This window comes from Primulina tabacum, chromosome 16, assembly GCF_025594145.1.
Source record: "Primulina tabacum isolate GXHZ01 chromosome 16, ASM2559414v2, whole genome shotgun sequence".
In the NCBI taxonomy this organism is placed as follows: Eukaryota; Viridiplantae; Streptophyta; class Magnoliopsida; order Lamiales; family Gesneriaceae; genus Primulina; species Primulina tabacum.
The window spans coordinates 3,871,244-3,888,029 of record NC_134565.1 but is presented as its reverse complement, the minus strand read 5'-3'; the positions used below and the strand labels follow the sequence as shown (position 1 = coordinate 3,888,029).

Sequence of the window (16,786 nt, the reverse complement as noted above, 5' to 3'; positions counted from 1 at the left end):
TTTTATAAGAAAAATTCATTTGAAGCTTAACTGATATCTCGGTCTACCGAACTGATAGCTGAAGACCAATTGGAATAAAAGATAGTTGAGTAAATGAAAAAAAAACTCTTTGAAGAATCAGTTAGACTACTCAGAGTTACAAAACTAAATTATTAGATAAAATTTTCCTTACCAACAAGCTCTAAATTGTCAGAAACTCTCGAGCACTACCTACAGTATACGAATTGTCAAAAGGGGCAGTGATGTAAAAAAGACGGGATTAACTGCTACCATATTTAGAACAGATATAATATTTGATTTTATTGACCGTTGAATCCATGTCTATAAAGAGAGGAACTTGTAAATTAGTTAGACTCTTTGGAATCATTGAATAAGTTCAAAAATTCAAGCTTTCAATAAGCCAAACTGCTTTAAAGGCTTCTTAGCATCAGGGCCGTGTTTATTCAGAGTCAAGAGAGTCCAATGACTCAGGCCCATATCTTTTTTGGGGCCCAAAAATTTTAAAAAAAATTTTTATATATAAAAGGAAAAAACCATTTTTTTAATTTATAAATATTAAAATACAAAGAATCAATAAAATATCAAATAAAAGCTTGTAAAATTGCTCTCCTTTTCACCGCTCCACTCTTCTATCCTTCGTCTTCTCCATATTTGACTCCAGCATCAGTTGCTTACCCTTGTAAGTGTATTAATGTTATGTACGGTAATAATTTGTATTATAATGCTTTTCCCCCTGAATCTTGCTACTTGAATAATTTGATTTCTATTGATATATTGGATTTAGGTTTGTAGTTTTATGATTTAAATGGAATTTCTTTACAAGTTGAGTTTTCTTTCGCATGATTTCTGGGTTTTGTTTGACCCGTGTAGTGTGTGGTCATTTTGCGCCATTCTTCTACTGTAAATTATTTACAGGAGAAAAAGAAAATGGGATGTTTATGGACTATGGTATGAGTGGCTTTTTCTTTGTTTCTTTTTTATTTTTGAATTCTGTGCTCTGAACAAGATTGATAAAAAAAAATGTATTTTTCCTTGTATTTCTAGTATACCCATACAATTTTCTGGTTTAAAATTATCAAATTTGGAAATTGTAGAGCATATAAACCACATCTTATGTTTACAGAAAGGTTTGTTTTGAAGGTTGCTTAGTTGTGTACTGTGATGTTATGCAGGGTTGAGTGAGGAATGTTTAACCCTTAAAATGAAATGTGGTTAAATATCATATGTAATTTTTGTAGCCTCGGAGGAGAATACGGAGCTGGTGGGGGGTCAAATAGGGTCCTTTACACCCTTCAAATGAAAATGTAGTTAAATTTCATGTCACCTCGAAGGAAACAGAGCTGTTTCAGCATTATTATCTGTAATATTTGTTAGATTTACTTGCTTGGAGTGCGTCTGGACTGTGAAGCTTATTAGAAAAAGGTGTTATTATAAAAGAAAGTTTCTGTTTGGGTTTTATTTGAAAAAGAAAAGTTTTCAGAATCACAAGCCCGAAAAGTAGCTGAACTGCAGCTTAAAAAAAACTTATATTCACTACTGCCTTTAAACATAGACCTGTTCCTATTGTTCATTGAATATTTTTTTTTTAATTATTAGGTTAACCATGCCTCATAAGTACATGTCTGGGTCTCAAAAAAAAAAAAAAAAAAGCTAAAGATTGAAGAAATGATTCAAAGTCAAGCTGGAGATATCAACAAGTATTTTGTTTCAAACAAAAACATAATTCCAGAGCTTGAAAACACGGTTGATAATTCAATTAGCAGAGAACAAGATAATGAATTGGATGAGAATGAGATTGATACTAAAAAAGTCCTTGAGTCTGTCGATGTGGATGCATTCAATGATCATGAGAAAGATGAAGAGTTTGTTCAATATGAGAACTTGAATTAGGAAACTTGGTCTGATGATCCGGCAAAGTGGGACAACATTGATCAAAAAGTTAGAAACTTTTTAGTAGAAAGAGGTCCGAATAGAGATGTCATAAATGTGTTTCCTAAAGATAGCGCTAACAGGCATTTCAATGTATCACATTATAAGAGAATTTTGCCAAACGGGGAGGAAAGTGATAGAAGATGGTTATTATATTCAATTTCTTGTAACAAGATTTTTTGTTTTTGCTGTAAGTTATTCAAGAAGCAAGTAACCAAGACTGGATATGGTCAGTTGGCTAATGAGGGATACAATGATTGGCATAATTTGAGTCGATGTCTTGCAAATCATGAAGCGAGTAAGGAGCATATGGAGTGTATGACGAATTGGCTTGAATTGGAAAGAAGATTGAAGACAAATAAAGTGATTGATGCAGGAGTACAAGTACAAATTAATAAAGAAAGAGAGCATTGGAAACAAGTGTTACAGAGGATAATCGCAGTTGTTCAACGATTGGCGAAAAATAACTTAGCATTTCGAGGAAGTTGTGAAAAAATTTATGTAGAAAACAATGGTTTGTTTCTACAAATGATTGAAATGATTGCAGAGTTTGATCCAGTAATGAAAGAGCACCTCCGACGGATTAAAGACCATGAGACTTATACTACATATCTTGGTTGCAGAATTCAAAATGAGTTGATACAGATGTTGGTAAGCGAGGTAAGAAAAACAATACTTGTAAAGGTAAGACAAGCAAAATATTTTTCAATCATATTAGATTGTACTCCTGATATCAGTCACAAAGAGCAAATGTACATTGTCATACGATGTTTAAATGATTCAAAAAGTTTCACAAAAGTAGAAGAATATTGGGTGCAATTTTAAGATGTTGATGATACTTTGGGACTTGGGCTTTTTATACATCTTAAAAATGCTTTAGTCAATCTTGAGCTTGATATTGATGATATTAGAGGTCAAGGATATGATAATGGATCTAATATGAAAGGTAGGCATAAAGGTGTACAAAAAAGGTTACTTGAAATGAATCCCAGAGTTTTTTTATACTCCTTGTGGTCGTCACAGTCTCAATTTACCTTTGTGTGATATGACGAATTGTTGTCCTAAGGTTATGTAATTTTTTGGAGTAATACAATGGATCTATACATTGTTCTCCTCTTCTACCAAGCGGTGGAAGATTTTCAAAGATCACGTGAAGGGTTTGACAGTTAAGCCATTGTCACAAACACGATGGAAAAGTCATGTTGAGAGTGTTAAACCTATAAAGGAGCAAATTGCACAAATAAGAGATGCTTTGTATGACTTGGCAAATGATAGTGAAGATCCCAAAACGAAGAGTGAAGCTGAGTACTTAGAGTTATATGAACTTGAGAATTTTGAATTCTTGCTTGGTGTGGTAATTTGGTACAAGTTGTTGCATGCTATCAACACTGTGAGCAAATTTCTTCAATTTGAAAATATGGATATTGATGTTGCTATCAAACTTTTACAAGTAATTGTTTTATTTCTTGAAGAATTTAGAGAGGATGGTTACGATAGGCCATGGTTGAAGCTAAAGAAATGGCATGTGAGATGGGCATTGAAGCTGTATTTCGAGATAAACATGTTATTCGAAGAAAGAAACAATTTGGTGAAAGTAACAGTGAAGAAGTGATACAGTCAGCTGTAGAATCTTTTCGAATTAACTATTTTCTCTTTATAATCGATCAAGCTCGTTCTTCTATGAAAGCTCGATTTGAACAGTTTCAAAAATATGAAGAAACATTTGATTTTTTGTTCAATCTAGAGAGGTTACAACGTGCAGACGATGAAACCTTGTTGAGGTCTTGCAAGAATCTTGAAAATTCTTTGACTCATAAGGGTTGTTCTGATATTAATGGGGATGATCTATTTTCGGAGTTGACATTCTTGAGGTGCTCATTACCAAGAGAAGCAAAATCGGTCATTGATGTAGTGAATTACTTGAAGAAAATGGATGGGTGTTTCCCAAATGCTCATATTGCTTATAAAATCTTGTTGACTGTCCCAGTCACAGTAGCAAGTGCATAGCGAAGTTTCTCAAAGTTAAAGCTCATCAAAACTTTTCTCCGATCAACCATGTCACAAGAAAAATTGAATAGATTGACTATGTTATCGATTGAGAAAGAAATTACTGAACAAATTGATTATAAAGACTTGATTAGTATTTTTAGCTCTAAAACTGTTATGCGAGTTGTTTTTCAGTGATCATTTTGATTTAGTTTTTATATTGTCTTTAACGTATTGATTTAATTTGAAAAATTGCTATGGAACTAAAAAAAATATGAATACACATTATGATTCAGATGCCTCTTTTTAAAAGTTAAACTCAGGCCCAAATATTGTTAGGATCGGCCCTGCTTAGCATACACTTAAGTATATTATATCAGATTATTGAGGATCAATTGGTGCTTAATATTTTTCGTTTCAAATACTTGTAAACTGATAGTTATTGTATTGTTCAATGTTGTTTAAGTAAGTAAGCTAAATTTAGAGTTTCAGTTAGGCAATGATAAAGCCTTACAGAATCGGGTTGTTACAAAATTTGTAATCTACAAAGCCTTCTAGTGAACATCATTCCCACAAGGAAGAAGGGGTGATGTAAGAGTTATTCAAATCTCCGAACATCCAGAAATATCTTTGTGTTATTTACGTTTCAGTCCGCCTACTCTTGATAACCCAACTCTTTTTCTTACTTAGCCATTTTGAGTGTTCAAGATGTTAGTTTAGCTTACGTCCTCACATAATTTATCTGATTAGTCAACTGACATTGAGTTAGCGAGAATTACTAAATTCAAAGTTTTTATCCCAACCGAATTTTGGACAAACTAGTTCGATTATTTATTCAATGTATTTCTAACCAATCACCCGATCTTAACATTAATGATAAATGAATATTCAATGGGTCATGAAGATCAACAGACCGAATCTGCTGGAGTGGTCACAGGGCAATCTATAAAGCTTTTGACTAATATTGAAAAGCTATAAAAGCATGCAAAGTTGCAACTATATATAAATTACACATTTAGTACAACTTGCCTATAAATAATCAATGTTAATAAAGGCAATAACAAAAAAAACGTTGAATATCAACTAATGAATTACATATGTACTTGCAAACATCGAATAAAAAATCGTAAAATCAGTAGTACATAATAATTACCATATCGTTAAGAACTTGAGGGCATGACGAAAAGGAACAAAACTATAGATTAATTCGTCTTAAGAATTATAACAATGTGTTTGGATGTATAAAAAATATATTTGCAATTGGATTTGGATTTTAAATTCTTGGAATTGGAATTCCATATGGTGTTTGGCAAGGATTTAAATATAATTTGGAATTTAATTTCACAATAAAAATAATTTTCCTTATATTAATTTTAAAAATTTGTATTGTTTTTTTTAAAAAAAATTAATAATTTTTTTATATAAATAATCATATTTTTTGAAAGGAAATAAATAATTTTAACATGTAAAAAATATTTTTATTTGATAGTTTTTTGAAGAAATTAAAAAATATAAAGTTTATGAAGATGGAATTCAAAATAAAGTTACCCAAATATAATACATTTGGTTTTTGAAATTAAAAAGAATGAAAGTTTTTTTTTAAGAAAAAGAAACAATTTATAAAAAATAAATATAAAAAAATTTATTTGATTTTCTCAAAAAAGATATATAATAGTGTGAATTGATGATGATATAGATTATAAGTAAGTTATACGAATTTAATAATGAAAATAATTTGACTGGTTTTAAAACTCCAATTTCATTAAATCCCACGAAACCTACCAATTTTGCAAAGGATTTCACATAGTTAAATGAATTCTCATCAAATATCAATCTTATTTTGTCAAACGCTAAACAATTCCAAATTTCATTCAATCTCATACCGCCAAACACACCGTAAATATTATCGGAAGATCAAAATTCAACTTCAACATGTTTAAATCCATTTCCGATTGCACGAATTATCATTACCCTTTATCTTTCAATTCATTCTCATATTACAAATCTTTATTATCTCATCACAATATTATTACTTGTTAATAAATATGCTTTTGTTTTGTCATATACTTATAAAAAATATTTTTGTTTTTCGACCCTAAGAATTGAATTGTACACACAAACTTTCCAATTGTTAGGATCAGAATGTATCTAGAAAAGAGGTGAACAGACAATTAAAAATTTCTGAATTTTATCTTCATGCATGACCTCTATTGGTGTTAGCAGAAGAATTATGAATCTTGACCTTCAAAATTCAGCGGCCAATTGATATGCAATGCAGAAGAAGCCTGCCTAGACTTTGTGAACAATTTAAATCAGTAGTGTACGAAAATGAGAGGCAAGAGATTGTTTCTGGAAGTTCGAAGCATAAAACCTTCTATATCTCTCCTTCTCTTTCAGAAGGTATGACTGAAAGACTTTGGTATTACAACACTTGTGATCACCCACTTTAGTAGGACTGAACACTGTCTACTGAAACTCTTAGTACAACAACAAATTTCTTATAGAAGTCTGACTAGAAATGCTATTTCTATCGGATCACAGTAACTCACATTGAATATATGAAAATTGCAATAAGTGTTTGAAAACAAACAAATTGATCTCTAAAAAGATCTGATTTAACTTTGAACGTGTGCTATTGGTATATCTTTTCAACAATGCTTCGGAGTGAATGAACGTTGATCACGTGTAAGTAAATGTGTTGTTAAAGGATGTTCATGGGCTTTTATAGTTGATTTCAAAAAATAGAATTGAACGGCTATAAAGTCATAGTATATGAGCCATAAATGTTATCGTATCTTCATTAAATGATGTCCTGAAAAAGGAATGCTGCATTAAATGCTAGTTGTACGACTTTAAAGTATTTTCCTTAATTATCATACTGCACATCTTCTGAAATTCGGGTACGTTGGTTTGATTTTTTCCTTAAAGGTAATGCCCGAGATTTTATACCGTGTTAAATTAAGATTATTTATTTTTAATCGAGATAATTATGAAAGGGCTAACCGAGACACGAAATGAGATTGCGTGTTAAAATAGATGTGCGAGGACAGTAGCATCGGCGCATATGCGCGACCGGGATGCGCGCACATGCGCCAAACAGGCAGAAGACCTCGCGCATATGCGCGGAAGATGTCGCGCATATGCGCGAAGCCTATGCGAGGAACTCCAGAGAGTCTCGCGCATATGCGCGGAGATGAGTCGCGCATATGCGCGAGGCAATGTGCAGGATACGCGCGGAGACCGAGTGTCTCGCGCATATGCGCCGATTGGGGTCGCGCATATGCGCGAGACGTGTGCTACAAACATTGAGCCACTCGTCCTTATGCATGTTACGTGTATATATATATATATATATATACATGCAACGGTTTCCTCAGAGGAAAGAAAGGAAACGAGAGCTTCCGGGGGAATTACGTTCAATTCGATTTGCGATCAATCCGTCTGTCCAAATTTGAATCCGATTACGGCACCGTGTTCCTAGCAACGACAGCTACAACAGGACGTAAGTTTTGTTACGTTTTGTTAAGATTTGAAATTATGCTATGTCCAGAATCAGATACGATTCATATATAGTGTTCTTGACATAGTAGACATCATAGAATCGAAGTCAGATTAAGAAACAGATTGATTATGGAATTGTTATGAATTTCAAAGTTAAATTGACTGAGATGTGATGTCAGATTCGTACGGTGGTTGATTGTAAATGATTGGAATTGGGATAGACTGATATAGTATTATCAGTATCGCAAGATTGTACTGTTGTACCGTCAGAATTTGATAAGACGAGGATGTTTTGATTTGAATAGAATATTGATACAGTATATTGATTTTGTCATTGCCAGATTGAACATTGACAGGCTTTGAGTCGAGACTTTGATTGTATCAGAGCGACAGCAAGAAAGGTATAAATAAATGTTGATTCGGGATTGCACAACTCGAGTTAGGTTTGACTTGACTTTCCCAAAATCACATACTTTATTTTATTGCATTGATAATTGCAGATTATCAGATTGATATGTTTAGTCTATTGAATTATAGCAGAGCCAGAGTTTGAGTCTAGGGCAGATCAGCCTAGCTAGGGCAGAACCGCCGAGTCTTTGTCAGAACCGCGTAGACTCTAGACTTACGGTGTATCGATGAGCTTAGATGTAGATCGACGTCTATTGTAGACATTCGATACAGCATACCAAAGTCTAAATTAGATCGGGATCCCTAGATTAGAAATAAGTTGAGAGAAGATAATAAGTCATTGACTTAAATACAGATTCGTATAGATTCATGTAGTCAGATTAGATACATGTTTTAATGTTTGTTTATGTTTTTATATATGTTTTATATGATTGCATTGATACATTGTTTATACTGGATATTTATATCTCACCGGAGTTATCCGGCTATTGTCTTGTCTGTATGTGTGCATGGCAACAGGTGGGACAGGTTCAGGGTCATAGAGGTGAAGAAAGATCGAGTTAGAGTGGAGACTACAGACTTGGACTAGAGTTAGGGTTTAAACACTTGTTATATAGTTGTTAAACCTTAGTTGAGACTGATTGTATATAGTGCAAGATTTGTACTTTTAATACTGACGCGTATGTTAAGATGTATGTCATTACGTTCCGCATTTTAAAAAAAAAAATTAGACCATGTTTATTATAATTGATTAATTAGTCCCAATGACGATTGATAAGATGATTAGCGTCCGGGTCCCCACAACAGGTGGTATCAGAGCCATAGATCCTTTAAATTGAGATAGAAGAGGCTAGTGAGCGGGGTAGATTAAGGATTTCTTTCCTGCTTTTGATTGCTAGCATGTTCTACTGCTTTATATAATACATGTTACTTGACTTATCTGATTTGATTATGTAATATGTATTATTGGAAACGAATTTGAACCGATTCTCGATCAGCAGTAAGATGATCGGAGGAGGAACTTAATTGAAACAGGTTTGTTGGATTGGGGTACTAATCCATTTGATTATCAGATATGCCTCCTCGAAGAATACCAGAACAGGGAAGTACATCAAATCCTCCAATGGATGTAACACCGACTCCAATGGAAACGTTACTGAAACGATTTCAGTCATTTCGTCCGCCAACTTTGAAAGGAACAGAGAACGCTGTGGAATGCGAGAGTTGGCTTGATGATATTGAAATGCTTTTTGACTCATTAGAGTATACAGATGAGAGGCGAATTCGATTAATTGGACACCAGTTACACGATGTTGCTAAGGACTGGTGGATTACTAGAAAGAGAGCCATGGAGCATAGAGGTACGACTATTACCTGGAATATATTTAGAACTGAATTTTACCAACGATTCTTTCCAGTGTCGTACCGAAAGGACAAAGGGGCAGAGTTTGCTAATCTAAGGCAGGGACAGATGAACATAGAAGAATACGTGTCCAAGTTCTCCACCTTGTTGAAATTTGCTCCACATGTGGCTGACAGCGAGGAAGCTACTGCTGATCAGTTCATCAATGGTTTGAACCCAGATATTTTCACATTGGTGAACACAGGGCGACCGAATAACTTTACTGACGCCCTGAACAGAGCTAAGGGAGCAGAAGCCGGTCTAATGAGACAGAAAGGGGCTTCATTTGTGCCTCCGGCACTCAGACCACAACAACCACCTCCCAGATTCGAGGGTGGCAGCAGCAGTGGAGGGAAGAAAGAATTTTTGAAAGCCAGAGGAAAGCAATTCAAGAAATCTGGCAGCAGTTCTTCCAGCTCCGGTGGTTCCAGACAGAGCCAGAGTTATACTGGAGTTTATTGTAAGACTTGTGGAGGAAGACATGCAACTGAGCAATGCCAGGGAGTAACTGGTAGTTGCAACATTTGTAAACAGCCGGGACACTTTGCTAAAGTGTGTCCACAGAGAGGGTCCCAAAGATTTCAGGGAGACGAGTCATCGGGATCAGCAGCACAGACTGAGAGACGATCAGCTGCTGTTCACACCTTCCAGCCAGCGCCAGCTCAGTCACAGCAGAGGCCAGGAGGTAGCCAGAGTGGTAGCCAGCCTCCTAGACAGCAGGCCAGAGTATTCGCTTTGACCGAGGAGCAGGCCCAGGAAGCACCAGATGACGTTGTGGCAGGTAACTGTTCTTTATGTGGTTACCCTGCTTATGTATTGATTGATACCGGTGCTTCACATACTTTCATTTCTGAACGATTTGCATTAAGTCATGCATTGCTTGTAGAGTCTTTAGCTACTGTAGTATCGGTCTCTTCTCCTTTAGGGACAGGTTTGATATCCGTAAATTCTGTAAAACATTGTGTACTACAGTATGACGGGAATGAGATTGAATTAGATTGCATAGTACTTGGGTTGTCAGATTTTGATTGTATTATCGGTATTGATATGTTGACCAATTACAGAGCGACTGTGGATTGTTTCCACAAGTTAGTGAGATTCAGACCAGACATGGCTGAAGAGTGGAAATTTTACGGTAAGGGTTCTAGATCGAGAATTCCTTTAATATCCGTATTATCTATGACTCGATTGTTACAGAAAGAAGCAGAGGGATTCCTTGTCTATTCAGTAGATGTACTGAAGTCGAGTCCATCCTTGGCTGATTTGCCAGTGGTACGTGAGTTTGCTGACGTTTCTCCAGATGAGATCCCGGGATTACCTCCAGTTAGAGAGATAGACTTCAGCATTGAATTGATGCCAGGTACAGTGCCAATTTCTAGAGCTCCGTACAGAATGGCACCAATTGAATTGAAAGAATTAAAAGATCAGCTGGAAGATTTACTGGCCAAGGGGTACATCAGACCGAGTGTTCTCCTTGGGGTGCTCCGGTATTGTTCGTAAGAAAGAATGACGGTTCCATGAGACTCTGCATCGACTATCGGCAACTGAACAAGGCAACGATAAAGAATAAATATCCTTTGCCTCGTATTGATGATTTGTTTGACCAGTTGCAGGGTTCTTCAGTATATTCCAAGATCGATTTGAGATCTGGATATCATCAGCTGAGAGTCAGAGATTCTGATATCTCAAAAACAGCATTCAGAACCAGGTATGGACACTATGAATTTATTGTCATGCCATTTGGTTTAACGAATGCTCCAGCGGTGTTTATGGGATTGATGAACCGTATATTCCAGAAGTATCTCGATGAATTTGTGATTATATTCATTGATGATATTTTGATTTATTCAAAGAATATGAGTGAGCATGCTGAGCATCTAAGAACTGTGTTGCGAATTTTAAGGGTTGAGAAATTATATGCTAAACTGTCGAAATGCGAGTTTTGGTTGAGACAGGTAGTATTTCTGGGGCATATTATATCCGGAGATGGGATATCAGTGGATCCCAGTAAAGTTGAAGCCGTGATTTCTTGGCCAAGACCGACGTCCGTGCCCGAAATTCGCAGTTTTATGGGTTTAGCGGGATATTACCGTCGTTTTATTAAAGATTTCTCAAGTATTGCTAAACCAATTACTCAGCTGACTCAGAAGAATGCTCCATTTGTTTGGTCTGAAGAATGCGAGACCAGTTTTCTGGAGTTGAAAAAGAGATTGACCAGTGCTCCGGTGTTGACTATCCCATCCGGTACTGGTGATTTTGTGGTTTATTGCGACGCCTCTCACAGAGGGTTGGGATGTGTTCTGATGCAGCGAGGGCATGTTATTGCTTATGCCTCAAGACAACTTAAACCACATGAGACTCGTTATCCAATCCATGATCTTGAATTGGCAGCCATTGTCTTTGCATTAAAGATATGGCGACACTATCTTTACGGTGAAAAATTTGAGATATATTCTGATCATAAGAGTTTGAAATATCTGTTTTCACAGTCTGAATTGAATATGAGGCAACGAAGATGGCTTGATTTGCTTAAAGATTTTGATTGTGAAATCAAATACTATCCAGGAAAGTCTAATGCAGCAGCTGATGCACTAAGTCGAAAGTTATGTTCCTTATCCTTGTCGACGATCGTTGTTTCAAATTTGATAGAAGACTGCTGTTTGTCTGGATTAGCATTTGAAACAAATTATAGACCATTGAGACTTTATACGGTGCAAGTAGAACCAGAGCTGATTATGAGAATTAAAGCGGCTCATAAAGTTGATCAGAATGTACAGAGATCAATAGTGATGGTCAGAACAGGGCATAGATCGGAATATCAGGTAGTGATAACGTCTTGTATGTAAATAATCGTTTGGTTGTGCCGAATGTTTCAGATTTGAGACGACAGATATTGTCAGAAGCGCACAACAGTCGATTCAGTATTCATCCTGGTGGCAGAAAGATGTATAATGATTTGAAAAGACAGTTCTGGTGGAAACAAATGAAGACTGATATTGCCAAATTTGTTTCCAAATGTCTGAATTGCCAGCATGTGAAAGCAGAAAGAAAGAAACCAGGAGGTTTATTACAGAGTTTGTCCATTCCTAAATGGAAATGGGATCACATTTCCATAGATTTTGTGACGCAGTTACCGCGTTCCTCCCGAGGTTGTGATGCGATTTGGGTCGTGATTGACAGATTGACCAAATCCGCATGTTTTATTCCGTACAAGATGACGTACAGATTTGACCAAATGGCAGAGATCTATGTCAGAGAAGTGGTCAGATTGCACGGAGTGCCGAAGTCAATTGTATCAGACCGTGATCCTCGATTTACTTCGCACTTCTGGCAGAGTTTGCAGTAGGCTCTCGGTACGAAGTTACATCTGAGTACCGCATATCATCCACAGACCGACGGACAGTCAGAGCGGACTATCCAGACACTGGAGGATATGCTGAGAGCAGTAGTGCTTGATTTTAGCACTAATTGGCAAGATGCATTGCCACTTTGTGAGTTTTCGTACAACAACAGCTATCAGACGAGTATTGAGATGGCACCATTTGAAGCGTTGTACGGAAAGAAGTGTCGATCCCCTCTCTATTGGGATGATATCTCTGAAGTGCCTGAGATTGGACCTGATATGATCAGAGATATGACAGAAAAAATGAAGCTAATTCAAAAGAAAATGAAGGCAGCTTAAGACAGACAGGCCAAATATGCCAATGTTCGACGTAGACCGTTGGTATTTGAGGCAGGAGACCGAGTATTTTTAAAGATTTCACCTTTCAGAGGAGTTGTCAGATTTGGCAAGAAAGGGAAAATGTCTCCACGATATATTGGGCCTTATGAGATTCTCGAAAAGATAGGAGATCGTGCATATCGACTCGCGTTACCGCCTTCATTATCCGGGATACATGATGTCTTTCATGTATCGTTATTAAGGAAATACCTTCCTGATGCTTCACATGCGATTCAGGCAGACGAGGCCGAAATGGATGAGACGTTGAGCTATATTGAAAAACCGATTCAGATTATTGATCGTAAAGAAAAACAGCTCAGAACGAAGACCATTCCACTTGTGAAAGTTCAATGGACTCGTCATGGCACTGAAGAAGCAACCTGGGAGACTGAATCAAATATGAGACAAGAATTCCCTGAGTTGTTTCGATAATGTAAACTTTTTAGACCGTTTCTGTATATACTCCCTATTGATATAATTGAATGCCTGTGATTTCGAGGACGAAATCGTATCTTAGGGGGGGAGAAATGTAATGCCCGAGATTTTATACCGTGTTAAATTATGATTATTGATTTTTAATCGAGATAATTATTAAAGGGCTAACCGAGACACGAAATGAGATTGCGTGTGAAAATAGATGTGCGAGGACAGTAGCATCGGCGCATATGCGCGACCGGGATGCGCGCACATGCGCCAAACAGGCAGAAGACCTCGCGCATATGCGCGGAAGATGTCGCGCATATGCGCGAAGCCTATGCGAGGAACTCCAGAGAGTCTCGCGCATATGCGCGGAGATGAGTCGCGCATATGCGCGAGGCAATGTGCAGGATACGCGCGGAGACCGAGTGTCTCGCGCATATGCGCCGATTAGGGTTGCGCATATGCGCGAGACGTGTGCTACAAACATTGAGCCACTCGTCCTTATGCATGTTACGTGTATATATATATATATATATACATGCAACGCTTTCCTCAGAGGAAAGAAAGGAAACGAGAGCTTCCGGGGGAATTACGTTCAATTCGATTTGCGATCAATCCGTCTGTCCAAATTTGAATCCGATTACAGCACCGTGTTCCTAGCAACGACAGCTACAACAGGACGTAAGTTTTGTTACGTTTTGTTAAGATTTGAAATTATGCTATGTCCAGAATCAGATACGATTCATATATAGTGTTCTTGACATAGTAGACATCATAGAATCGAAGTCAGATTAAGAAACAGATTGATTATGGAATTGTTATGAATTTCAAAGTTAAATTGACTGAGATGTGATGTCAGATTCGTACGGTGGTTGATTGTAAATGATTGGAATTGGGATAGACTGATATAGTATTATCAGTATCGCAAGATTGTACTGTTGTACCGTCAGAATTTGATAAGACGGGGATGTTTTGATTTGAACAGATTATTGATACAGTATATTGATATTGTCTTTGCCAGATTGAACATTGACAGGCTTTGAGTCGAGACTTCGATTGTATCAGAGCGACAGCAAGAAAGGTATAAATAAATGTCGATTCGGGATTGCACAACTCGAGTTAGGTTTGACTTGACTTTCCCAAAATCACATACTTTATTTTATTGCATTGATAATTGCAGATTATCAGATTGATATGTTTGGTCTATTGAATTATAGCAGAGCCAGAGTTTGAGTCTAGGGCAGATCAGCCTAGCTAGGGCAGAACCGCCGAGTCTTTGTCAGAACCGCGTAGACTCTAGACTTACGGTGTATCGATGAGCTTAGATGTAGATCGACGTCTATTGTAGACATTCGATACAGCATACCAAAGTCTAAATTAGATCGGGATCCCTAGATTAAAAATAAGTTGAGAGAAGATAATAAGTCATTGACTTAAATACAGATTCGTATTGATTCATGTAGTCAGATTAGATACATGTTTTAATGTTTGTTTATGCTTTTATATATGTTTTATATGATTGCATTGATACATTGTTTATACTGGGATATTTATATCTCACCGGAGTTATCCGGCTGTTGTCTTGTCTGTATGTGTGCATGGCAACAGGTGGGACAGGTTCAGGGTCATAGAGGTGAAGAAAGATCGAGTTAGAGTGGAGACTACGGACTTGGACTAGAGTTAGGGTTTAAACACTTGTTATATAGTTCTTAAACCTTAGTTGAGACTAATTGTATATAGTGCAAGATTTGTACTTTTAATACTGACGTGTATGTTAAGATGTATGCCATTACGTTTCGTATTTAAAAAAAAAAAAATTAGACCATGTTTATTATAATTGATTAATTAGTCTCAATGATGATTGATAAGATGATTAGCGTCCGGGTCCCCACATTAAATGTAGTAGAAAATTTGAATCTTAAATGACGGTTTTAAATAATCGGTAGTCTCAATTGATGATCAGTCTACTGAATTCTTCTTGTTCCTGAATTTTACTGTTATTGATTCTTTCTGCAAATAAAATACTCATCGCCAAAGCTTTAAATGTTCGAACACCAATTATTGTATTTTTTTTCTCGAAACATTGGCAATATATCGAAGAGATGCCAAATCCACTCAGTTTTAAATATTAAAACTTCTCAAATGACATATTTAGGGTATTAATTGTTAGTAATAAAATGACTGATAAATTTTCATTTAAAACAGAAAGTATTATTTGTTATAAAGTTACATATCAACAAAAGTAAGCAAAGAATAAATAATAAAGATATAAATATACACAAAAAGTATCGTAAGATCATCTCACAGATTGATTTTTTGTGAGACATATATTCGATCAAATCTAATTCATGAAAAAAAAATATTTTATGCTAAAAATATTGCTTTTTAATTTAAATATAGATTAGATTGATATGTTCTACAAAAATAAATCTGCAGACCGTTTCTGAGACCTACTCATAAATATATGAGATTTTCTACATGTCCAAGTGCTAAATTTGAGAAACTCTACTTTTACACATATCAACGAACTAAATAAATTAGCACAATTTTAAATCTCTCTTTTTTATCACAGCACGACACTTTGTTTACCCTTGTCAAATAGATATCATATGATATTTACAATTGTCCTTTATTGTAAAACTTAATTAAATCTTAGTTTTTTTGTACATTGTAATTGTGTGATATAAACGATGTCTCGATTCCATAAATTTCAAGAGAGAAAAAAAAAGGTATCCTATCTTCCCATAAAAAAATTCAACAATACAATATTTTTTCATTTCCTTAAATATCTTGTAAAACAAGATAACACGCATTTGGTGAGCACAAAAATTAGAAGAAGAATCAGGTGCGGAAAAAGTCTGCGAACAACATGACATTCAAAAGTTCTAGGAAACCAAAAACTAATCACGGAGATATCGAATGACTTCTGTCCGGGCCTTATCCATCAGCATGCAGCGAGTCTCATCCCGAGTCAACTCCTTGAGCCTTACGCGAATTTTACTCTGTAGAGGAACTCTGTTAGCAACATAATTTTCACGTGGAATTACAGTATCCTGCATGTAGGGCATGACATCCAAAATATAGCAGATCTTACCTCGGGTTTCAGGGAGCGATTGTCTGTCATCTGACTCGATGAAGCAAGATTTTTAGGCGGCTGTTTTTCACGAATTGGCTGAGATTTGCTAGTTTTGGATCTTTTCTGTTGAGCAGGAAGGCATAAGATGATGCCGGCATGTGTTCGATACCGAGTATGAGGGGGCAAGACATTATGTAAATCAGCAGCCGCTGGAGTCGTCGGTGATTGAGATTGGCCTGGGGGATCACAAGAAGTCATGGAATCTCTTGCACTAAAACAAAGGAAGATAAGTCAGCAATGCCAATCTTATCTTTGCAAAAAATATGGTATGAATCACCAATAA

General features: G+C 36.2%; 1 protein-coding gene and 1 pseudogene across 3 annotated transcripts in view; one reads left to right on the top strand and one right to left on the bottom strand.

Moving 5' to 3' along the window:
• The first annotated feature begins 1,665 nt into the window (after positions 1-1,665).
• On the top strand, positions 1,666-4,113 carry LOC142529335 (uncharacterized; annotated as a pseudogene).
• A 12,051-nt stretch (positions 4,114-16,164) lies between these two features.
• The window catches only part of LOC142530109 (uncharacterized), a 259,829-nt gene continuing 259,207 nt past the window's right edge, over positions 16,165-16,786 (bottom strand). For all 3 annotated transcript variants that reach the window (XM_075635887.1, XM_075635888.1, XM_075635886.1), the window contains 2 exons: positions 16,462-16,714; positions 16,165-16,369 (listed from right to left, as the gene is read on the bottom strand). In XM_075635887.1, coding sequence (XP_075492002.1) covers positions 16,268-16,369; positions 16,462-16,714 — 355 coding nt within the window. In that variant the 3' untranslated portion in view covers positions 16,165-16,267. The remainder of the gene's footprint in view (positions 16,370-16,461; positions 16,715-16,786) is intronic.